A 25,769-nucleotide genomic window follows, 5' to 3' on the forward strand; every position below is an offset into this window, starting at 1 on the left:
CATTCACATTTTTTAATATACTTTGTATATAAAAGTGGAGTGTGAGATTGATGCTGGATTGGTTTAGTATCGGAGGAAAAAGTTAGGTTTTTAAAGTAGATGTTTGGACTAATTTGATGTGTTGCAGTGGCGAATATGACTTCAGACTTGTCTCTAGCGTTGGAGATGCGTCTTTTATGGTAATATGAAATGTGGTAGTGATGTGGGTTGAATATCTTATTTTATCTTTTTTTTTAAATTAAGTAAAACGCAGGTAGCGTCGTGACAACTGATAACCACAACCTTTCTCTAATGCCCCCATAACACCCAAAGGGACAGTGTTCCACGCCCCTAGGTGGCATGGGCAATGCGTTCCCAGTTCCCTTTGCACCCTCCACAACACATGAATCTCTCTTACAAACTTAAACTTAATTTTTTTTCTAAGTTTTCATTTTTGTTTAAGATATATAGTCAGCAATATCTAATGCCAGTTATGAATTTAAATATACAAATTTGTTTGGTTTGTCGTCTATCTTTCAGTATACATTTGATTAAAAACTGTGTTGTATCAAATATGTAAAGTTTTTTTTTTTTTTTAAATATACAAAGAGTTTTGGCTGAATTTCCTTTAAAGTTTCAATAAATTTTGTATTGAAACTTAATAAAAATTGTATATCTAAATTATATTTAATAAAAATTACACATTATTAAAGAAAAATTAAATGGGCCTTTACTGTGGTATGTTTATTTGTTTGTTATAGAAATAAAAACTTTTTAAATGAACAACTATAAAAAATTGATTTATCAATGGACCAGTTTCTTATGCAAGAAATATAATATAATATAATTTTTTATTTGTGACTTTGAGTAACTTCGGTTATTTGTTAAAAAAAAAGAATTTTATTATCTCGTGAGCAGAACCACCTGATCATAAATATGAGAACACCCCCCACCCCCACCCCCTTGTGGGAATCAAACATCATCATCATCATCATACTCAGTGTATACCACCAATAGCAAAGCTAAGGTAGGATCTAAAGAGTGTAAAATGTAGACAGCCTTACCTCTACTCCGTAGGAATAGAGATGTTGCTTCCAGTAAGACCCCCCCGGCTTGATAGTAGTTTTGTATCAAGCCTTAAACATAAGGCACATAACACTCAGTAATTGAGACAAACGCTGATTAGTGCATGTACCCTTGTCTTTCGGCTAACACCACCACATGATGCATGATTAACCATCCCCTCTTTTAGCATTATTTTCACGAAATTAGTAAAATAACGTTAAAATTAGAGCACTTTCACTTTTGCCCCCGAGCGCCCACACATATATACATTATATGAAAATACCGCAAGCGGGGCTACTTGTGAGAATCAAACCCAAAACCTTATGGTCACTAAGTCTCATCTTATCCCCAAGATGCTAACAAGCTATAATGCGATAGGGGAGTAACTTTAGTTATGACCTCCATACATATACGTAAAGACAACAGGCAGCTTGGAGCCTATTGTCATTACTTATTTGAGCACACTTCTATTTATGAGCCCACTTACACCTCAAAAGTGTAAAACCATGTGAAAATATTGAACGCAACACCTATCATGGTGTTTTTATAAAGTATTTCAACTTTACACTATAAAAATCGATATTTTTTTATAACATTTGACATTATCATTTTCTCTTGTTTTTATCATTTTGACAGTTGCGTTGATCCTATAGTTAAGGTGTTACAATTTCATGCCATGTAAGTTTTGTTGTCGAGTTGAATAGGATGATATATGATCATGTTGTAACCCACATCTACCCTTAAATGTTGACATGAGTGAATCATTCCTTGGTAACCTTATACAACTAAAGATACCGCCACAGACCCCCTAATAGTCAAGAACGATCACGATGAGCCGCAATGAACCCGATTAGCCAAGGACAAATACAACGGACAAACTTAAACCCTGAAAAAGAAATCGCACACTCCAAGTTTACAAGTTTTCTACACTTCTCTATCACCTATCATGGTACACAAATGTGCATAAAACATCTTATGAGTTCATCGGTCGGATGTAGGACATGACCATCAAAACATCTCCATAGTCCCGATAAATCAAACATGAATCTTGATTTCAAGCGCGATCCTCACTCACATGATTCACAACTTCACTTTGGTTGTCCAAAGGCATGTACTGCGCCATTATAGCTCTAATCTCCGAGTCCATGTAAGTCTAAAAATAATACAATGTAACGAGTTACGCACCATGAAAACGCTTTACTTAATCAAGAAAATAAAGATATGAAAAGTTAATGACAATAATGAGTTAAATGTCATTTTAGTCCATGTGGTTTGGGTCATTTTGCCAGTTTAGTCCAAAGGTTTTATTTTTCACATGTGGGTCCAAAAAGCTTTCACTGTTGCCATTTTAGTCCACTGGGTTAACTTCATCCATTTTTTCTGTTAACGAGAAGGGCAATTCGGTCATTTTATATGTAATTATGTTAACTAGAAGGGCAATTCGGCCATATAAAATGACCGAATTACCCTTCTCGTTAACAGAAAAAATGGATGAAGTTAACCCAGTGGACTAAAATGGCAACGGTGAAACCTTTTTGGACCCACAGGTGAAAAATGAAACCTTTGGACTAAACTGTCAAAATGGCCCAAACTACAGGGACTAAAATGGCATTTAACTCGACAGTAATAATAATAATAAGTTGTACTTACCCTTATTCTATACTTGTAGACAAGATATGCACCGGCTGCAGCCACGGCCAAGCCTAGTATAATGATCCAAAAAGCGGTCCATGCGGATTTAGCTTCAGCAACTCTTTTACCTGAACCACATACACGGTTAGAACTCAGAAACAGGAACCCATATGGACCTAAGGTTTTAAGTTAAGAGGGGTACTTATGCAAGTATCATGGTCTCTCATATACAAAAGATCACCGCTACAAGCGCAATCATAGCTTCCCCATGTATTCTTGCAACTGCATTCAGGGCACTGACACGCTTTCTTCTCTTTGCATTCATCAATATCTGTGCACAATAAAATTTATCGATAAAGTTGACTTTGACGTTGACCAACTAGTTAAAACCAAAGGATCGAAACTACTTTCTAAATGAAGTTATATGCAAGCATAGTTACCTGTACAACTATTGACACCGTCACCTTTAAATCCAGGAGGGCATGTGCATTTACCATTACCGCTATCCTGTTTAAGGAAACGTTTTAAAATCTATGACTGATGTACGTTTTTTGGGAAAGGGAGAGATGAAATATAGAGTTGAGAAGAGAGTATGGACCGAGCAAGCAGAGTATGACACCCCATTTCGGGTTTCATGCCAACATCCTCCATTGTTGATCTTGCAACGTCCGGGCCCGCTTGCTATATACAGAGTTAAAAAAAGGGTTATTCATGTGATTGTAGCACTATAAATAAAATAATAAACTTGGATGAAACGATAGGGCTGCAAACGAACCGAATGTTCAGCAAACAGTTCGTGAACCGTTCGGCAGGAAGTTCGTTTGTGTTCGTTTAATAAATGAACGAACATGAACGGTAAATTCCGTTCGTTTAGTTAATTGAACGAATATGAACAGGGGCCGCGTTCATTAATTTATGTTCATGAACGTGATTGTTTGTGTTTTGATAGTTAGTGGTTTTAGTTATTATATTTTATTTAATTCCTTCAAATTCCACCAAATATAATATTTAATAAGTAATTAAGTATCAATGTATTATAATTCTGTTCATGAACGCATATTTGTGTTCGTTTGTTTCTATTTGTGTTCATGAACATTAGATTGTGTTCATTTGTGTTCAAGAACGTTATTTGCCTAAAATTAACAAACAAACACATTCATTTCCTTAACGAACGAACACCCAACACGACCATAAAAATCTCGCTCAGTAAGCGTTCGTGAACACATATCGTCCGGTTCGTTTGCAGCCTTATGAAACGATAAAAACAAACCTTGCTACCATAACATTATGTGACGTTATGTAGTTCAAAAATTTATCATTAAAAAACACATTCTTGTATAATTTCATAAAAAAAAAACAATCACAAAAACTATTACCTTCACATGAGGTATAACCATCTCCTTTAAATTGTACTCCATCAACCAACGGACATTCACAAACTCTCCCACGAAAAGTATCCTACAAGTGCAAATGCATCCATTTCCATTAATAATATAAACAAACAATACCCATGGCATTATAGCCTAGTGGTATCTGGGGGTGGGATAAGGCTTATGACCATTAGGTCATAGGTTCGATTCCCACAAAGGGGGTTTTCCCAAATTTATTGGGTTTCCTCCTGAATTGGTGTATAGGCATTATTGCCTAGTGGAGATGGATATGATCGGGTGGTTATGCTGGTGGCACGATGATACTCCAGTGATCCGTCAGTGATCCAAATTTGCCGTTCAAAAAAAAAAAAAAAAAAAAATATAAACAAACAATAATATCGAAAGTTTAAAAGTTATTATGTGCACCTTGCATGCGGTTACATTGGTTTTTGTGTCATGCCAACAGCCACCATGGTTCTCCAAACACTCGTTTGTTTCCACATCTGAAGAAAAAGAAAACTCAAACTAAGCGATCCGTTCTTACTTCTTAGGTGTTGTGTAATTACGTATAAACCGATGGTTATAGGTTACCGTCACTAAGACAAGCAGCTGGCTCGGTTGTTTCTTCAAAACCAGCACAAATGGCCTTCAAAACAGCACCTTTCTCCAACTTTCCTGTAAACACAACGTTTATAATGAATATATAAATGACTTTCCCCATGAATTTAAACTAAAGATCGCAACATGAGCGGGTTAGTACTGCGTCAAAGTACATGCAGTGGCGAAGCTTGAGATTCCGACCGGGGGGGTCGAAAACGTACACGCCCAAAAATTTCTATAAAACCGGGGGTCGAAAACGTATATACCCAAAAATTTCTATACGAAAACTACATACTCTCCGCTACTGAGCGAAAAGTTCGGGGGGTCGGCCGCCCCCACTGTCCTACGCCCTTGAGTACATGGATCATCCTTGTGGTTTTATAAAACTTTGGATTTGATCCCCACTAGCTTTCTAAAAGTATGTTGACGGTCCCTGTGGTTTGCACTTTGTAACGCATTTAGTCCCCAGACAACAAATCTAAAGGTTTCATGAGGTCCAAGTTAGGGACTAAATACGTTACAAAGTGCAAACCATAGGGACCATCCGTGTACCTTTGACAAAAGTTGGGGACGTTACAAAGTGCAAGCCACAAGAACCATCCGTGTAGGCGTGTACTTTTGGAAAGCTAGAAACCAAATCCGAAATTTTGGAAAACAACAAGGACTATCCGTGTATTTTACTCCATTTTGCATGGAGAAAAATATGACTGCAAAAGCTATATTATCTCAAAAACATCTACTTCAACATGTTTCTCAAATAAAACGATTTAGAAGAATATATGCATTGAAAATAGTTTTCAGAAAACTTTTGACCTGCTTGACATGTTTCCGTTTTTTGATATTCTTAAATAATCCTGTTTACCCATTGAAGAAAAAACATAGGCCCGATGACACATTTGTAAACAAATGGATCGAAATGGGCACATCTAATTTAAACATATGCAGGCATAAGTAATTAAGAACTGACCTCGGTATTGTCGATTATTGACAACCAGTGTAGGCAATATGGTCACATCACCTCTTGATCCTTTTCCAATCTGGAAAAAAAAAATATTGATCGTACATACGATTGGAAATAAAAAATGCTTACTAACATTTGAATTATACATTCATACTAGGTTAGAATCCTATGTACTACACTGGTGGAAAATATCAATACATCAAAATTCTTAAACATGTATTACATATACCAACGACTTTGGACAAATTTTAAAATATGTGAAAATTAATATGTAATTGGGTTTCTAAAATACAATAATTACTATTTAATGTAACTTGACTTCCATTTACTATTTTATTGAAAACAAAAGTTACATATTTAGATTTCAAAGTTTTTTTAAAATAAGAAATAATTTAAAATAAGGGAAAATTACCAAAATATCATTTGACCAGTCAAAATTACCAAATTAATTATTTGACCCGTCATAATTAGCAAAAAAAAGCCAGCTTAGCCCCCGAATATGTCGGGCTTAGCCGGCGTTTGTCTATTTTGGTAATAAACATTGGTCAGATGTCTATATTTGTAATTTTCATTTAAAATAAATGTGTTCTATTAATACAATTAGTATTTTCTTTAAAAATACATTATTATTAAAAAGAGAGAGTGTGTTTAATAAATATAGCATATAAATATATAGTATAGATATAGATGTTGAAAATTATAAGCACAACATACTTGAGCATCTTGTTCTTCTTTAAGCAGAGGATTATCCGAATCCGCATTAGGATCCCCCATACACTTCTCAATTTTCCTCGAATCAAGCCCTAAGGATTTGATAACCGCATCAGCACACTCCTTATTATACTTCTTCTCTTTCATTGGGCATCTTATTTGAAAATCAGTGACATAATCCCACCACACCCACGGCTTATTTGTCTCATTCGCCACTTTAAACACACACAACTGCCTTAAATTTTCAATAACCACATCTTTCCCCTCGTAACCCGAGCTAAAATCTTGTTCGGGATCCGGAGCGCAATACCTTCCATGATTTATACACTGCGATTTGCACTGTTTGCTTATCGTGAACGCTTGCGGGCAATACCATGTTATATAATGAGGCGTAAATAACGTGTACCCGCCCTTTTCGAGAATCTGCGCCGCCCCCTTGAAATTTTTCACAAAATCCATTAACATGTCGCATTTAACTCCACATTCGTCGTTGCTGTTCGTCCAAAGTTCGTATTCGACACGATCATCTGGATGTGGCACGGATTCTCTCCAATCGAGATTCACGTTTACCATTTCTCCATCACTGATCGCTTTTTTCAATTTTTCACCGAAGCTTTTGGAAATCAGGGCGGATGGGATTGTTATGTTTTCGATATACTTTGCGGAAGCAACGTCCTCTTCGGGTGTATCCATAGTTATTAGCGCTTCTTCGATGTCGTCTGCTACAAGAACCGCGGATGCACCGGCGTTTTGCGCGTTCCAAACCTTTAAAGCGAAAAAACAATCTGGATACCAAAACATATAAATTATTAACATCGAATTTGGCTTGAAAAAATCAGTCTTTATGTTGAGAGATAGATACACAAAAGGACCGATGTAATTTCGTTTAATCAATACAGTCTACGGTCTCTAAACTACTATTCTTAACTTCTTAAACTGTTATCGACCAACTGATCGTCTTAATTGTGTTCAAACACGATTAACACAAACAACACGTAAAACCGATCCAACCCGTTAATCCCAAGACACAAATAAACATACAAAACCAAAAGAACCTTACCCAAAACCACAAAAAAAGGATCTTAACCCCAAATATAGCAACAACAAAAGCTTAATTCAGCTAACAGACAAACAAATGTAAAACAATCTAAAACAAAGTAAACAATATACCTCCACGATCAACCAACACAAAAGTGGGCAAAGTCCCAGGCTTTGCCTTAAAAGAAATCCCAAATTCATCAAATTTCCGACACCCTTTTCGATTTTCTTTAGGATACGACACCGTACCGGCCATACTACCGCCGTACTGCGGAATCCCGAAGTTTCCGATCGCACTGTCGTGATTACCCTTTATGCTATCAGGTGATGAGACAGTTAAGCTGTTCTTTTCCACTACAAATCGACCCATTACTGATTGATAGTAGAAACAAGTGAAGAACAGAAACCCTAGAACTGATTTAGCCATGATAATCGATTGGTTTGAGCAAGATTAGGGTGGGATTAAAAGAACCCTAATTTGAGAGTGAATAGATTGGAGTATGTCTTGAATTTGGGGATTCTGTGTGAAGAAAAATGTTGAACGTGTGAGCGAAGAATGGTAATGAAATGGTGTCGTGTTATATGTTTTGGTTACCTACTCATTGATGATTCTAGTACTCTCGTTTGAGTCTTTGTTGACTATCACAAATATATCTCGGGTCAAGGTCACATAAAAGAATGGTGGTAGGTGATTATTGGTGTCCATGGAAAACTCGAAACAAGCACTAAGACTATGTTTGGCAAACATAGCTGGTGGTTGGTTGCTGATAAATGATAGTTAGTAGTTATAGCTTTTTAAATATATTTGGTGTTTGACAGAGTGGCTAGAGCTTTTAATAATATATATATATATATATATATATATATATGATATACATACGGTCAAACAATCCACTCTGACCCGACCCATGTACGTCGCTCCGTAACCGGGAATAGACCCATGAAGATGCATTCACCCCATGCCTACGTGAAGAATGGGCCACCTTGAGCCAACTGCCCACGATTCCCATTTTACCCATTTAAAGTATTTTAGTTTCTTTTAGTTTATACTATTTTAATTAATTTATTTAGTAGTGGGGTAGGTAGTTAGTAGAAGTTATTTTTTAATTGCTATATGTATGGGTTCGACACTGATGAAAAGGTAGTGAGTTTATGTTTGAGAAAAGAATTTTGTTGATTTATCTCTTGAGTGTGAGAGTTAAATTAATTGTCTATGCTAGCTCAATTTTGGCACATTGGGTGGTGTTCTTAGACACGATTTCTGAACCGAAGTGGTGAATTTGTATCTTCGGTTTCGACATCGCAGCCCTACCGTTTGTTTGGTGGTGTTTTCTGTATCCAAACGAACCGTAGAACTATCTTAAATTTTGTTGTTTGTTTTGAACCGGTGATTCGGGGTTTTACTCCTATCATTTGGTATCAGAGCCGAAGCGATCCGTTTCGACTCGTTATCCTTCAAAAAAAAAAAAAAAACTCTATTTTGAATTGTTTATTGTTAAAAAAAATGTTTCTTACTTTCATCATCGAATCTGAGAAGCATGAGTTCGAAGCCTCCGAAAAGTTCACTTCTGCATCGTATGATGAGGAGCCTCGGTATGATGATGACGGAATTATTCCCAATGAAAACGAGTGCTTGTGGGTGAGAAAAGTTCTTACTGGGACTGCCATTCAAGAGGTTATTGTGAAGGAATTAAATGGTACTTTAGGAGAGCAGAAAATTCAGTACAATTATGGCATGGATGAAATAGCACCTACATTTAGGAATTTGGGCATGCAGAAAAGTACATCACAAGTTACTATTAATGACTTTGCTGAAGTGGGGAATGATGTGGCTCAACATAAGATCAAGGCTTTAATCCATTTGGAAATAACCAATGCTTTCATGGTATTTTTTCTAGCTAAGCACCATACATTCAAGCCTACGTATGGTCCTCCATCTCATTTCAAGTTGTTCATCAAGTTCTTCCAAGTTTTTAAATTTTCCATTAAACGTAAGTCCGGAAAAATGAACAATGGAGCAGATGTTTTAGCTCGGAGAAACCTCCTCTTAGACACTCTATCCGGATTTGACTTTGGTGTTTTGAGTTTGAGGACAAACTCTCTTGAAGAATGAGAGGATGATATACATACGGTCAAACAATCCACTCTGACCCGACCCATGTACGTCGCTCCGTAACCGGGAATAGACCCATGAAGATGCATTCACCCCATGCCTACGTGAAGAATGGGCCACCTTGAGCCAACTGCCCACGATTCCCATTTTACCCATTTAAAGTATTTTAGTTTCTTTTAGTTTATACTATTTTAATTAATTTATTTAGTAGTGGGGTAGGTAGTTAGTAGAAGTTATTTTTTAATTGCTATATGTATGGGTTCGACACTGATGAAAAGGTAGTGAGTTTATGTTTGAGAAAAGAATTTTGTTGATTTATCTCTTGAGTGTGAGAGTTAAATTAATTGTCTATGCTAGCTCAATTTTGGCACATTGGGTGGTGTTCTTAGACACGATTTCTGAACCGAAGTGGTGAATTTGTATCTTCGGTTTCGACATCGCAGCCCTACCGTTTGTTTGGTGGTGTTTTCTGTATCCAAACGAACCGTAGAACTATCTTAAATTTTGTTGTTTGTTTTGAACCGGTGATTCGGGGTTTTACTCCTATCATATAGGGGAAGGTTTTATGCAGAACACTAAATATTGCGAGAACACGCAGAACAAGATGAATCACTCTTTTTTTTCAATCCTAAAAACCTAAAAAGTAAATGAAAATGTTATAAATATAAGATTTGTTGTTTTTCACACTAGAATTTAAAACAAAATATGAAAAATCTTCAGTTTTTAAATAACCTACACATATGTAGGTTATGTGTAGGCTAAATTACCTACATGTATGTAGACTGTGTGTAGGGAAAAATATATGATTTTTTTATGTAGATATCATACACATATGAATGTAAAAAACATAAAATTTAAGAAATATGAACCTTAAATCCCAAAATTTTGTGCTTTAGAGTTGTTCTTTTTGTTCTCGCAATAATTAGTGTTCTGTAATGATCCTTATCCTATATATATATATATATATATATATATATATATATATATATATATATAGGGTAGGGATATGGTAAAAATTGTCTAAAATGTAAGAATGGTAAGAAGTATTTTAAACCATTGGATATTTGATCTAATGGTTGAGATCAATAGGGTATAAAATGTAAATTGTGTTTTAATTAGAAGGACCTTATGTAAAAATTGAAGGGCAATAGTGACTTTTCCAACGTTTCAAATATGGTAACCGTTTCAAAACCCCCATCAACTTCCTAAAGATCAGCGAATTATATGGTAACCGTCATCAATCTCCAAAAAATCAACGAATTTCTTCATACTTTATCATAAATAGATCTATAATCAGATTCATGGCGTGGTGTTTTAAAACAACTGGATAAATTGACTATGATTCAGGTCATGGTGTTTTATCTGGAGACATTGTTCATGTCGTGGTGTTTTAAACGCTTATGATTCAAGTCATGGTGTTTTATCTGGAGACATTGTTCATGGCGTAGTGTTTTATCAATAGAAATCATTCCCAGATTTTAAAACACCATGACTATGATTCAAGTCATGGTGTTTTATTTGGAGACATTGTTCATGGCGTTGTGTTTTAAAACATCTATGATTCAAGTCATGGTGTTTTATCTAGAGACATTGTTCATGGCTTGGTGTTTTAAAACATCTATGATTCAAGTCATGGTGTTTTATCAGGAGACATTGTTCATGGCGTGGTGTTTTATCAATACAAAAACATTCTCAGATTTTAAAACACCATGACTATGATTCAAGTCATGGTGTTTTATCTGTAGACATTGTTCATGGTGTGGTGTTTTAAACATCTATGATTCAAGTCATGGTGTTTTATATGGAGACATTATATAATCAGATTCATGGCGTGGTGTTTTAAAATAACTGGTTGACTATGATTCAAGTCATGGTATTTTATCTAGAATCTAGAAAACATTGTATTGTGATTACATCCATGGTGTTTTAACATCTGGACAATCAATACAAAACATTCCCAGATTTTAAAACACCATGACTATGATTCAAGTCACGATCAGAAATGAGGATGACGAAGATGAAAGACGATGACGGTGAATGATTTGTGGAGACGAAAGAAATTGGTGACAGTGGTCGGAGATGCAGGTGTTCAAATCGGAGAAGATAACGTGAACTGTGATGATGATGACGAAAGGTTAACAAGATGGTCGGAGAAGATGATCTGAATCGGAGATGGATATGAAACGATCAATCCCTAAAAATTCTCATGGCCAGTTTTTTTTTTCAGTTATATTGTAAATCAATTAAATGACAAAAATGTACAATTACTAATCTACCCTTTTGAATTAATTAAGAGGAGGGACACTTGTCATTCCAAGATTATTTCTTACACTTCTTACAAAAGATGAACTTTTTACAGGATCCTTTACCTATATATATATATATATATATATATATATATATATATATTTGAGTTAAATGCTTGGTTGGTCCCTGTGGTTTACAAAAATTGCAGACTTGGTCCCAGTGGTTTTACTAATTACACGCGTGGTCCCAGTGGTTTTCAAAAATGCACTCGGTTGGTCCCCAGCCCTAACATCAGTTGAATTTCTCAGTTAACTATGTGTGAAATGACGATATTACCCCTGAAAGCCCAATCATCTTCTTCAACCTCTAAACCACCATAGTCACCATCTGAACCATCTCTGACCAAACCAGCCTGCAGCCACCAACAGTTACCATCTCTGAACCACCACAATCACCATCTAAACCACCACCATCATCATCTTTCTCCGTCGTCAACACATCTATCGTTGCCACCACCATCATCAACAACCATCATCAAAACCCAACAACCATTCATCACCATCATCATCTTCATCAACCCACCACCACCACCTCCATACACAACCATAATCTACCCACCATACAACAACAAACAAACACAACCACAATCCACCCCACCATACAAACCAACTGCTTCAAACTAACAACAAACACAACCACAATCCACCCCACCATACAAACCGTCCAATAATCATTCATCCCATGAATCAACCCCCACGAGATCGAATACCCAACAATAATCCCCGACAAATGCCCCAAAAACTCGCTTGCGGCACAATAATCGATGTAAAACGCACCTGATCTAGGAATTGGAGTGATTGATAAAACGCACCTGATCTGGGTTAAACCACCAACGATTTGTGCATCCAAACCCTAGATCTGGGTTAAACCACCGCCTGTTTTCCACCGCCTGTGCCTCCACCGCCGCCGCCGTGAGCGACGGCGCTACCTCCGTTCCACCATCTTCTCCGATCTCTTCTCTCTCTTGTCGTCTCTCTCCTTTATCTTTGCTTCTGATGGTGATGAAGATGACTTGGTGATAAAGATGATGGAGATGATGATAGTGATGAAGATGATTGTGATGAAGATGATGGAGATGACCTGGTGATGAAGATGATGATGGGTTTATATACTGTTTTTCTTTTAATTTTTTTAATTCTTATTTTTAGGTTTTTAATTGTTCAAGGGTAATGTAGTCATTTCACACATAGTTAACTGAGAAATTTAACTGATGTTAGGGCTGGGGACCAACCGAGTACATTTTTTAAAACCACTAGGACCACGCGTGTAATTAGTAAACTACTGGGACCAAGTCTGCAATTTTTGTAAACCACAGGGACCAACCAAGCATTTAACTCTATATATTTTGAATGGCAAAGGTTACATACTCCTACAGTCCTACTTCTAAACTACACCAATAAATACTAAACTACACCCATGCCAGGATTTGAACCCTGGTCTTTTCTCCAAGAGGCAAGAGCCCCTACCACCCAGCTATAGATAATGAACTTTTAATGAACAAACTTTTTAAATTTTTAGTTATTTCCATTTTGATCATTATATATATATATATATATATATATATATATATATATATATATATATATATATATTTATATATATATTTAATAAAATATATAATTTGATCAAAATGGAAATAACTAAAAATTTAAAAAGTTTGTTCATCTTTAGAGGTTAAAATAGTTAGTTTTTCCCTAAAAGCTGGTATCTCCTTCTAAATGCTACTAGTAGGAGCGTTCAACCAAAAGCTTCAAGCTCCTTCAACCAAACACGGTTTTTTATTGAGTAAAAATTTTTTCTTAAAAGCTAGAAGCTTCTAAAAGCTACATGCCAAACATACCATATATAATAATACTTTGTGCCATCAAAAATGGCCTTATAACTAAAAAGAGAAGATCATGAATCACAAATACTTGAGTTTTCTTTGGATAAGTAATTGTTCTAAGGTTATGTTGTTAGATTGAAAAATATGAATTGTTTTTTATTTTAAGTGTTTGTTGTTGTTGCTCACTAGCGGCTTTGTAACTTTTCTTTATGAAATTTGTTGTTCAAAAAAAATATATTTCAACTTGATTTGATAATTGTTGGCTTTTACCACACTTCTGCTTGGATCTTTGATCGTTTTCTTGGTGCAACATGAATATGATCAGGCATGACTTGTTTAATTTACATGTTATGTTTGGATTGAAATGTTTTAATATGTTTATATGTTGTCAACTCATTTACAACTTGATTACAGATTACATGCTTAAGACATAACATATGTCAATGTTATTATTAACGTAAAATTATAATGGGTTGCTCGCACACTAAGCATCGAATATACATACAAACACGATTTGAACGTAAAAACCCTGTCAGAAATAAACGCATAATTATTTTGTGAATTATAAAAAAAATATTAATTAATTATAAATATAGTGATTTTTATATAAGAAATAATAATAACAAATTCACATTAAGTATGTAGGATCTATGTACATGTTATTTACGCTCATTTTACATTTAACATTAACTAACTGTCTAGTATTAAGCCCCCCATGTTACAACGGAGCGGGAGGCGTAAAACCGTGTTAAATAGCACCAATGTCAAACCACCGCTAGCAACCACCAATTCTGGAAAACACACCAAATTCTATAAGCAAACAATCAAAGAAGATGCGGGAAATCTGCATATTCTCAAATAATGATCTATACTCTTATAAACCTAAGTCCAATATTTATCAAAGGCGGTGGCGATTTCCATCAGGTGAACAATCTGGCTTCATTTGTCTAGCATAGGCTCAGACTTATGGTTGCAATTTATCCGGTTGCTTGTTTTAAGCATCACAATTGCCACGCCAAGAGTTAATCATCAGCGCCTAAGTCATGTACATACAACAAAGCTCGGCAATGCATCACAACTTAAAATTTTTCAATTTCCAAGTAACAGTTCCACAACACAACCCACATACCACAACAACCCTAATCATCATAGCTATAAACATAGTAATCAACATTCCCATCAAATCTCTCAAATCAGTCTCTAACCATTATCACTGAGCATAAGTAATCGCAAACAACCAACTTGGTCAGCTGGAAAACCCCTAGACTTTGGTTTTTAAGAGTACTGATAATGAGAATTACAAAGTTCCCACTCCCACATTGAAGAAACACTGGTTCAACAGATCGGAATCAGTTGAACCAAGGGGTTTGGATCTGCATAAAAGGGTGGGTCCTCCCGTTTGATTCGGGGTTTTGGCTTATCTTCTTCTTTGGACGATAACTGCAAAACAAACAACCGTTAGACTTGCCACGGGGAGAATAGGGGTTCTCTCCGTAACCACCCTCAGGCGTGAGAATAAGTACATGTTTCAATGAAGAAGAAGAAGTAATAGTGAAAGTGAAGTGAATTTAACTTAAGAAATTGTACCTGAATTATCCTTATTTATAACCGAATTTTGGGCGGGAAAGTTTGTTGACGGAGGATGTAACGGAATGTAATTTCCGTGAGCGGTTATTTTCTCCTCCGTTAATCACTAACGTGATGTGTATACACACGGATCGTGGGCATGATCAATGGCTGGGGAGATGCCACGTGGAAAGTGGGCAAGTGTGGATCTTTTCACAATTCAGTGCCATCATCGTGACTTTGAGGGGAGCTTAGGATGATGCCACGTGGCCATTCGGTTATAACCAAATGGTGGTGCACAATAAAGCCTTCTAGAAGATTTACAGCTGTAATCCTATGTGGCTCTGCCTTGTGCAAATTCTGTTGTAACAGAAAAGTTCTTTTATGTTCAAGTCTGGGAGATATCCGCGCGGAGATGTTATTTAACTTATCCTAGCATATGGACTTGCGCAAGGATGTGTTAGTTCCATCTCGGTGCGCAGATGTTGAAAACTGCTTTCTTTTAAGTTCTCTTCTTTAGAACCAGTGCACTGTCGCGCAAGGTTCTTTGAAAGAGGTTTTATCGGTGGTGGAGTTGTGGTATGGTCTCGAGCACCTGCGCAAGGTTTTTGGGACCTTACCCCTTCAAGTCCCCCCAGTCCAGTGCTGCTCTTATGCAAATAAGTGAAGTACTGGACTATAAGAGATGAGTCTTTTTTGCTATGTGGAGTTTTTTGGCGCGAACATGTTGGAAATCTTCTTGGAGAAGATATTTCTTGATTTGAACTGTTCATTATGTTAGAATGAATCGTTTCTTAATCATGAGCTGATTAAGGTGACATGGCCCTTGTGTGCCATAGAGTAGGAAATGAATAGATGTTTTGACTGCTCACCTTCCTACTAAAACTGTAGCTTCTGGGAATGCGTGTAGGCGCTATCAGAGATCATTTAATGGAATCGATAATTACTGTGACACCGCCGTTTTAGAAAGTGGTGATTTGACATTAATCATCACAATTTCTGACATTTCTCTTAACGATGCTTACGTCAACTTGTTTTAGTTATATATTTATATAGAGGTTATTAAAACTCTACCAGATTTGGCAAATATGAGAACCAGGCGAAGATACCGTTCTCGGAGGGTTTCTGAAATTCTGAAGACCTTTGATGCTACTGAAGCTTTGCTTCATCTTGGGGGTCTGCCATCAGAAGAGGTTGCTGGAAGTAAAGGATTTCTTGGTACCGTTCCTTACTCGTATACAGGAGAAAATTATGCCTCTCTTCGTACTAGAGGTGATAATGGTGAAGGGGTTACTCGATTGTCGGCGAATGTCTTGATGCAGTCTTTTCCGTCTGATCGGAGGGGACGATGCTCGGTGGTGTACAAATGGCGTCAAAGTGGACGACCTTCTGCAATTCCGGTTGATGTCCAAATGACTACTTCTACTATGGGTGATGGGGAGGGTGAGAACCCATGGATCATTGACCCTCATCCTCTCGAGTGGTATGGTGAAGCTCTGCATACCCCTTTGGAGGTGTTGGCCATGTTTCCGGATCCCTAGTTTATTCTGTATGTTTTTGTAAATTTGTTTGATGCACTGTTGTGCTCGTATACTTTTGTTCCTGTGCTTGCTGCACAAGTAACTTTTTTGGGTGCACTGCTGTGCGTGTAAATTTTTGTTAATGCGTTTGATACGCAAATAACTGTTTTGGATATATTATATGTTTGGATTACAATTTCTTGCATGTGTATAATTATTTTGTTTAGGTAAAGCGAATAAAGATGGTATGAAGCTCATGTGTGAAGGTAGGTCTGGATTGTATGCAGGATTTGTATCCATAGACCGTTCATGAGACTTGTAATGTTTTACCATAGTGTTTTCACGCTTACCAAAAGGAATTACATGCATTTTGTAATAAACAATAAAACATAATAGGAATAAGCTTTGTATTGATTGGATAAGGTGCAGGGCCCATTGATACAAAGTTAATAATTAAAATAATTATGTTGCCTGCGCAAGAGTTCGGCTATTGTGTGAGCTGGCTATATGTAGCACCTGCGCAATTGTTGCGCATTCCAGGTGCGTGGTACATCCGTTCCATCGAGCCTCTTTAGAGTATATGCGCCTTTACCCAGAACTTCATGAATGACATATGGTCCTTCCCATTTAGGCCCTAGTTTTCCTGGTTTCTCCGCGTTGGATGCCTCATTGTCTCACAGGACAAAATCTCCTGGGACAAAGGTGCATACGCGTACCCGAGCGTTATAGTACTTTTCTAACTTTGATTTGTACCTGGATTCTGTAATGGCTGCGTTCTCGCGCCTTTCTTCAAGGAGGTCCATGTCAAGTCTTCGTTCTCGCTCGTTATCTTGCTTTTCCATGGCGATCATGCGTGGTGATGGGAGGCCGACTTCTGCTGGAATTACCGCTTCTGAACCATAAACGAGGTTGAATGGAGTTACGCCTGTACTGGTTTTTGGCATGGTGCGGTGAGCCCATAAAATGCTTGGGAGTTCGTCTACCCACCCTCTGTGCGCGGTCCCCAGCCTTGCTTTTATGCCATCCACTATTTGCTTGTTCACGATCTCAACTTGCCCATTTGCCTGTGGGTGTGCCACAAAGGCGAAGCTGTGTTCAATATTCATCTCTTTGAACCATTTTTGCAGATCCTCGGATGCAAAGTTTGTACCATTATCAGAGATGATGCGCAATGGTAACTCGAATCGGCAAACAATGTGTTCCCAGATGAATTTGTGGATCACCATTGTTGTAGTCGACGCGAGAGCCTTTGCTTCTACCCATTTGGTAAAGTAGTCTACTGCTACTACTATGAACTTGACTGCTCTGGGCGCATCAGGAAAAGGACCGACGAGGTCGATGCCCCATTGTTGGAAAGGCCAGGCTGAGGTGACTGGGACCAGAGGGTTCTTTGGGCGGAGCGTTTTTGGGGCATGGCGCTGACATGCCGCGCACTTGCGCAACAGTTCTACTGCATCTACATGCATAACTGGCCAATAGTAGCATGCATTCATAATTTTTGCAACCACCATGCGCGGGCCCGCATGGATCCCACATAGTCCCTCATGGATTTCTCGGACTAAATATTGTGCCTCGGTCTTATCTACGCAGCGTAAAAGTGGACCCATGAATGATTTGCGGTACAAGATACTGTAACACCCCGTGTTTCGAAAGTCAAAGTCAAGATTGAAGTCAAAGGAAGAAAAGATTGCTAATTGCGATCTGTCACTCCTTCCTCAACTACTGTTTTGACTTCTTTGACTTGTAGATAATCTATTTATTTTATCGCATTAGTTGTATTATGTGGAGTACTTATTAATAATCGAGATTTAATCGCTACTATATCGCGTGTTTTATCGCTTATCGCATCGCAATCGCATTCGCAACTCGAATTATGCATTCTGGATAATGTTTTACGTGTGTGTGCTACTTATGTGTTACTTATGCATGTTTACTTTATGTTTTGTGGTGATCGATCGAAACGCAAATCGCAACTCTATCGCAATCGAATCGCAAACGCTAAACGCAAGTTAAGTAGGATGATTGTATGTTAGATATAGTAGTTGGGATTAATGGAAAATACTAACGCAAACTCGCTCGAACCACATCGCAAAACCCAACGCACGAAACAAAACACCGAAACTCAAAACGTCGGAGCCACTCGATCGAGAGACTGCTCGATCGGATGGTCAACCGATTGGATTGCCATCCGATCGGAGTGCCATCCGATCGGTGACCCACTCGAACCATTGCACTTTCCTTTTTGGGAAACCCTATAAATACCCACCTGTCACATCATTTGTGATGTGACAGCTCTCCACTCGATCAAGCCGCACTTCAGCGTTCTTTCTCTCGATTTCTCGCGATTCTTGTAAGTTTTCAACCTAAATCTTGTACTTCTATGATCTACACGCACTTCTCCATCATTCTCTCTTTTGAATCTTAACTTTTAACCGAGAAATCAATGGATTTGAGGTGTTCTAGGATGATGTCATCATGGAGCTCTTATGAACTTCATGTTTTGGCTTCAATCCACCAAGAACAACTTAGACCTGGACGATTTCCACATGAATGAACAAAGATCTTTCATAGATCTGAATATATTCATGGTGAAAAGATTGAAAGATGTTTTCTAACTTTCTTTCAACTCTTTTACACTCAATGCACTCAAAACCGATAGAATCGGAGCTAGTTCTGATCTTCTACTCCTTCTTACTGATGTGTTGGTTCTAGATCTGGTCTCTATCGAAGAGACAACCGATTTCGGGTTAAACATGAACCACCATCTCGAACCGTTGACTGACCGGACTAGGGTGATTCCTGTCCGACCGGGTCACCTGGGTCAAGATGGGGATTCTGTTGTTTAGCACGATATCACGCCGTCTCGATCAAAACTACAAACTATCAAAACAACCATGTGTCAAGACGAACAACACGTTGGGACGGATTGTCGTCCGATCGGATTGCCATCCGATCGGACAGCCATCTGATCGGCTTGCACTTGGTCCCACACTTAACTATTATTTCAACCTTTAAGGGTTTTGAACATCGAACGGATTGTCGTCCGATCGGATAGCCATCCGATCGAACGACCACCCGACCATGTGATGTTTGGAACTTCAACACTTAAACAATTTTCAACATGTTCAATGCACTGCCAGTTCCAACGGATTGCCACCCGATCGGTAGACTATCCGATCGAGTGACAACACTGCTGTGAACTTGTTCTCTGAGAATTACCTCTCCAAACGGATTGTCGTCCGATCGAGCCGCCATTCGATTGAACGACCTGAAGGGTAGAGATACTTCTCTGTTTTCAAAATGCTACAACGAAAACTTCAAAAGGCAAACCATTATACACAACATTCTCACCAAACGAGATGACAACCCAATCGAATGGTCACCCGATCGGATGACCATCCGGATGAATTGTTATCCGATCGACTAGCCATCCGATCGGATTGCCATCCGATCGGATTACCATCCGACACTTGGTATTATTGCACCGTTTTACGCACCACTTATCGTTTATGCTATCGTTAACTGTTCAGGCTAATCTCTCTCAGCGCTCCCTTCAATCCAAGAGTGTGTTTACTTGTTAAACACAATCTGTGAGTATACTCGATCCCTTTTTGCTTTATGCACTTTTGGGTGTTACATACGTTACTTATTCTAAATCATAATCGACACACAGCGCAAACACTATTTATACGCTAACTGTTATTGCATGCTACGTGTTATTTGATGAATGCTTGTATGTTATGTTAACACAGTGATTGTTGCCTGACACCTTAGCAACGATAGTACTATAGTTTGGACTCAGCACCTATCGTGGATAGGGGTTGTTAAGGGCTTTATTTGTGCATACCCTGTAGGGGCTATGTACGAGCTTGCTTGCTATATCTCGCTATTCTCGCTTACGCTACACTATCACTGCACCCTAATTATCGAAAATGAACGAGTGATTAGGTCGAGATTAGGTGTGAACACCGCAAACTCTCGATTAGATCGCCCGTTCGACGCACTATTTTTCTATAAAGACGAGAATTTGCGTTGGATCAGGAGTGAAATCCATACTTCGACGTAAATTTTCCCTTCCATTTCATCAAAACAGGGACAAAGTTGATAAGCTAGGCGTGAAATCCGAACCTTAACGACTTGTTCCGACCTTTATTTTGGTTTTACAAAACTCTCCCCAAAGGTTCGACGGACTCCAACGACTTGAATTCACACCATAACTGGAGGAATACGTGCCAACCACCCACAATCGAGGCGAGAGCACAGTTCCGAAGGCCAAAGTGTGCACCAAAAGTCCTTGTGAATAGTCGGACCACTTTGGGTAGTCAATGTCTATCTAGCTGAGACAATCTATACTCGATTTTATGTGTTTCGATTCTGGATTTGCCGCCGCTAACTCTGAGATTTATCACTTTTCATTTGGATTTTACCTGTTTCATATGGTTTTACCTGTTTATATGTTTCGATTTTGGTGATTTATTCGCCTTATGTTGTTCGCTCTGATCGACACACACTACTCGCACTGCACATTTATCTCAAAACGTCAACAAATCGCTACTACTTGTGGATGATCGCATGCTATGTTACTCGTTTATACTACGCAACTTGATGTATACTCGCTAATCGCAAACGCTATATTCGAATGCGCGAACTTGGAATGATAGGTTTCTGTATTCTGACTGCTTCTATGTGCTTCTATGTGCTCTATGTGCTTGACATGTTTATGTGTTTCTGTGACTCTGTGCCTATGTGAATATGTGCTTACGTGACTATACGTGTTCCTGAGCTTTATGTGTAATGTAGCTTTTAGTTTATTCGCTAGACTATGTTAGGATTAGTCGGAATAGTGATTTAGTCCTATAGTGATGTCTATTGCAGACATTGTCATCCTCTGGATCCCGTCACTCCCGCGCTATGAAACGTAAACAAGCTGGAAAGCGACTTCTTAATACCATAGCTTAATCATAACAAAGCTATATGAAAGTAAAACCATGCAGAATCATCCATTAAAGTCTTAAAAACAAAAGTAATAACATTGTCTCAAAATGTTGACACATGCAACGGAAATTACAACCTAACAACATAAAGCATTGTTTGAAAGACACAACCACAAACTTAAACTAAACGCCGTATAAGACTTACGACTCGTCCAGGTAAAAGTCGCAATCCCTAAACGTGGATGATCCCATACTCTAACGCAGCGTAGCATACCATGCCAGAATCCTTAGTTCCCTAAAATACATGTAAGTTGGAAAAATCAACAAAAATGTTGAGCGAGTTCATGTGTAGTGAGTAAGTAAAACCTTTGTATGTATAAAAACCCTGGTATGTAGCAAATAAGGAAATAAAGAGATCACCAATAGTTTGCAAGGCCATTGATATGTGTGATGTGCAGTAGGAAGACTCAAACCTAGCGGATTTTGCGTTGGGCACAAAGTCACCCCGAGGTCCGTTCTGCTGGGCCTGGGGCTGGGCTCGCTACACCCAGATAGATCTACCGCTATTGTCCCTCGGTCCTACTCTGAGGATTAATGGCCTTCAGTTCACGCCTACCCACTCACATGATCTAAGTAGTAACCCTCCTTACGCTAATCATACCATGTGTAAAGTACTCGTAAACAGAGTAACATGAACTCACCGAGGTGCGTCTCTAAAAAGTATCTCCCAGACGATCTGCTGTGTGACGACCTACACGTACTAACTTCTATTAGACGGACGGTCGTGCTTTAGTTTAAGGTTTAATGTCTCTGGGAAATAGTTAGGCAACTATTTCGTGTTTACACTTCGTAAATATATCCCTTCCCAAGGATGAGGGTTTTAATACATGTGCATTCGTATAACCTCGAAATATATTATTAAGTCACACTTAAAATATATTTTAAACTTTATCTCCAAAATATAAATATTTTTCCCAAAAATATTATATTTTATTCCATATAATTTTCCCAAAATAATCTCCTTGTCAAAATACACACTTATGAGTATTTTCTGAAAATGCGTAAGTTACGGATAAAGATCGGGTGGTAATAATAATACCATTGTAACTTAATATTTAATGTGAAGGCGTTAGAATTATTTTGGAGTCGTTAACATTCGGTAATATCATTTTTACCCTAAAAATAATATTTACGTAGTTCACAAACTAATCATAAAAATCTCACAAGTGTTGTTACGTAAAATATATACTAAATATATATTTATCAAGTTTTATTTTGTGAAAATCCCACCTCCGACTTTTGGAAGTTTTGTAATAAAAATCGTGGCGAAAGTTATTTGGGAAAACAAGTTAAAAATATATCCATAACACTTGTGATTAAAAATATTTACAAGTGTTAGATTTTTAGAAAAATTTCGCCAGAGTTTCCTCTGTAACTGGAGGTGGCCACACTTTCTAGCGTATCATTTTCTTTTAAAATTTCAATTCAACAATGTTCCCAACATTAACCAACAATATTTCAATCATCAAACTAGTCAAAATAGATATAAATCGCAAAACACATGAACTTGTGGTTTATCTAAAATATGTAGTAATTTTCTCCATATTTTTAGTAGATCTTTTTATAAATAAACTCGGTTTCTTGAGAATCTCGTTTTTAAAGAAAATACATTTCTACAACTTCTTGTAAAAAATTACAAGAATAATTCTTTGTCAAAACTTCTTGTTACACAAGTGTCTACACACTCGTGTGTTCACAAAATCACCTTTGTTTAGGAAAGATCCGACTCTAAAAACATGATTTCATTTGACACTTGGTTCTTCGAAAAACCACTTGTAGATCCTTAGATCTACTAGTTTAGAACTCCGTTTCATAAGAAAAATTGTTTTTACACAAGTTCATGTTACCATGTAGTAGTGTTCTTCATCTAACCACTTTCACACTTTAACATATTCTAGGTCATGTTACATGAACAAGACTTAGCCGGGTTAGATGACGATCCGAATCATAATAAAACAAGTCTCACAAGTTTTACACAATTATTCATCTATTAACCATCTTGTTCATTCTTCTAGTAGACTTTTAGTTTATGATCTTATATGTTCATAATTTCTACCCGACAAATTTCTTATTAACCACTTTAGAATAGATCAAGAAGGCGTTTAGAGTCACTTACTACTAGCTCGAGGCTAGGGAAGAAACTAGTCGAAAAACGGGTGGTTAAAAGCAACGTAGTGAGGTCCTTAGTAATCCGTGAGCACCGGGCTTCCTCGTATGAGATCCTTCACACTTGTGGATGCTTGGAATGGCTTGATCAAAATCGAAAGGTGGTGTGGTGAAGATGGTTGTGTTCGGCCGAAGCCTATGGCAAGGGGAGAGAGAGAGTGATTTTTTTTCTAAGTGTGGTGTGTGAAGGTTACAAGAGACATAAGCATGTACTTATAGGCCATTCTTTACTAACTAACCAAAGGTTACTATGTAGTCTAGATTTCAAGCAAAAGGATTATTTTAATCAAAGTTGTAAGATGGTGTCCCCTATGAGGGACCGAACTCGGTTACATGGGGGGGGGGGGTTGGTTGAATTTTAACAAAGTAGTTAAGATATGGTTATGTTAATTAGGAGGTTAAACCAATTAGTAGTGTGTTATGCGCAAAGGCGGGTGTTAGGGTACTCGGGGACCCTAACTGGCTCAGAAAAAGAAAAACAATGTTACTGACAATATTTTTATGTTCCGGGTAAAGTCCGGTTGTTCGGTTGGATAGTGATCCGTTAAAGTGCTTAACAAAGCTTTAAAGTGTCGTTATTATTATTTTTAGTGACACAAAGAATTCCCAACACTTTGGAAAGTGTCTAGTATTATTTTTCCATGTTTTTGCACTTTACTAGTTTGCTAAAAGCTGAATTTTTATATTAAAGTGCAGAATTTGTGTTTAAATCATGTTTTAGGCACATCCGGTCACTATAACTATCACTTAGTGACGCAGTTCTACAACCCTCATTTCCCTACACCCTCTATTAGTGTAGTAAACTATCTTTGGCTCATACGGGCCTTAGAGGCAGTGTCTGCCTGATGCTGGCTATATCAGCATGTTTAATGGGTTATCCGTTCATTGTGCTACTGTGCTTTTGTGCATCAAGTTTGTCACTAAAGTTCTGTATGTAGATAATAGAGTGATAGTTACAAAGTATGATGCAAGTATGTGTATTTATCAGAATTCAAGTAGCAGTTTATTCAAAACTGTAAGCAAGCACAATAATTAAACAGTAATTAAATAGTAATTAATTTGTACGGATACCTGATTTGGTGAGGGTTGTCACATTCTCCCCCCGTTAGAAAAATTTCGTCCCAAAATTTTAAGTTCTGCTTCTAGTTGCAGGTGTCTTGGGAAATAAGTGGGGGTACTTTTCTTTCATTCGGTCCTCATGCTCCCAGGTGTATTCAGGACCATGTCTTGCGTTCCAACGTACCTTGACGAGCTTAACACTGCTCCGGCGGGTTTTGTTGATCTTCCAATATGTGACCTCAACCGGTTCTTCCACAAAATGGAGCGTGTCGTCAACATGAATCTCGTCGGTGGGAATGACAACGATATCTTGAGTTGGAATTTTCTTCAAATTTGATATATGAAATGTGTCGTGAACACCATTTAGTTCGGCAGGTAAGTCCAATTTGTACGCTACTAACCCAATTCTTTTTAGAATCCGGAATGGACCAATATACCGCGGATTCAACTTTCCACGCTTCCCGAAGCGTGCCACACCCTTCCAGGGTGATACCTTTAACAATACCATATCGCCTACCTCAAACTCTAGAGGTTTCCTTCTTCGGTCCGCATAACATTTTTGTCGATCATGAGCCGTTTTGATGCGATCTCGGATCTGTGCAATCTTATCTGTGGTTTCCTGGACCACATCAGGACCAACCAATTGTTTATCACCTGCATCAGACCAACAAAGCGGTGATCTGCATTTGCGGCCATATAGAGCTTCAAATGGCGTGGCACCAATACTGGTGTGGTAGCTGTTGTTGTATGAAAATTCGACCAATGGTAAATGTTTATCCCAGCTACCGCCCAAATCCATAACACATGCTCTCAGCATATCCTCCAATGTTTGTATCGTTCGTTCGCTTTGTCCGTCAGTCTGA

At 37.8% G+C, this 25,769-nt stretch overlaps 1 protein-coding gene across 1 annotated transcript; it reads right to left on the reverse strand.

Moving 5' to 3' along the window:
* Nucleotides 1-1,875: 1,875 nt before the first annotated feature.
* On the reverse strand, nucleotides 1,876-8,027 carry LOC110929200 (vacuolar-sorting receptor 3). Its single transcript, XM_022172325.2, has 11 exons — nucleotides 7,489-8,027; nucleotides 6,322-7,103; nucleotides 5,614-5,683; nucleotides 4,638-4,721; nucleotides 4,473-4,549; nucleotides 4,053-4,134; nucleotides 3,275-3,357; nucleotides 3,117-3,183; nucleotides 2,879-3,007; nucleotides 2,695-2,804; nucleotides 1,876-2,197 (listed from the first exon to the last, which is right to left on the reverse strand). The coding sequence occupies exons 1-11, from the start codon at nucleotides 7,781-7,783 to the stop codon at nucleotides 2,099-2,101; spliced, it is 1,878 nt and encodes a 625-aa protein (XP_022028017.1). The 5' UTR covers nucleotides 7,784-8,027; the 3' UTR covers nucleotides 1,876-2,098.
* Nucleotides 8,028-25,769: the final 17,742 nt, after the last annotated feature.

This window comes from Helianthus annuus, chromosome 3, assembly GCF_002127325.2.
Source record: "Helianthus annuus cultivar XRQ/B chromosome 3, HanXRQr2.0-SUNRISE, whole genome shotgun sequence".
Classification (NCBI taxonomy): domain Eukaryota; kingdom Viridiplantae; phylum Streptophyta; class Magnoliopsida; order Asterales; family Asteraceae; genus Helianthus; species Helianthus annuus.

What these genes read in the sequence shown, in the direction of transcription:
- LOC110929200 (XM_022172325.2), bottom strand. Translation starts at nt 7,783, where the DNA reads ATGGCTAAATCAGTTCTAGGGTTTCTGTTCTTCACTTGTTTCTACTAT. An exon ending in TGGTTATACCTCATGTGAAG is followed by an intron (nt 3,358 to 4,052) that starts GTAATAGTTTTT and finishes CTCTGTATATAG; the next exon opens with CAAGCGGGCCCGGACGTTGC. An exon ending in CGGTGTCAATAGTTGTACAG is followed by an intron (nt 3,008 to 3,116) that starts GTAACTATGCTT and finishes TATTGTGCACAG; the next exon opens with ATATTGATGAATGCAAAGAG.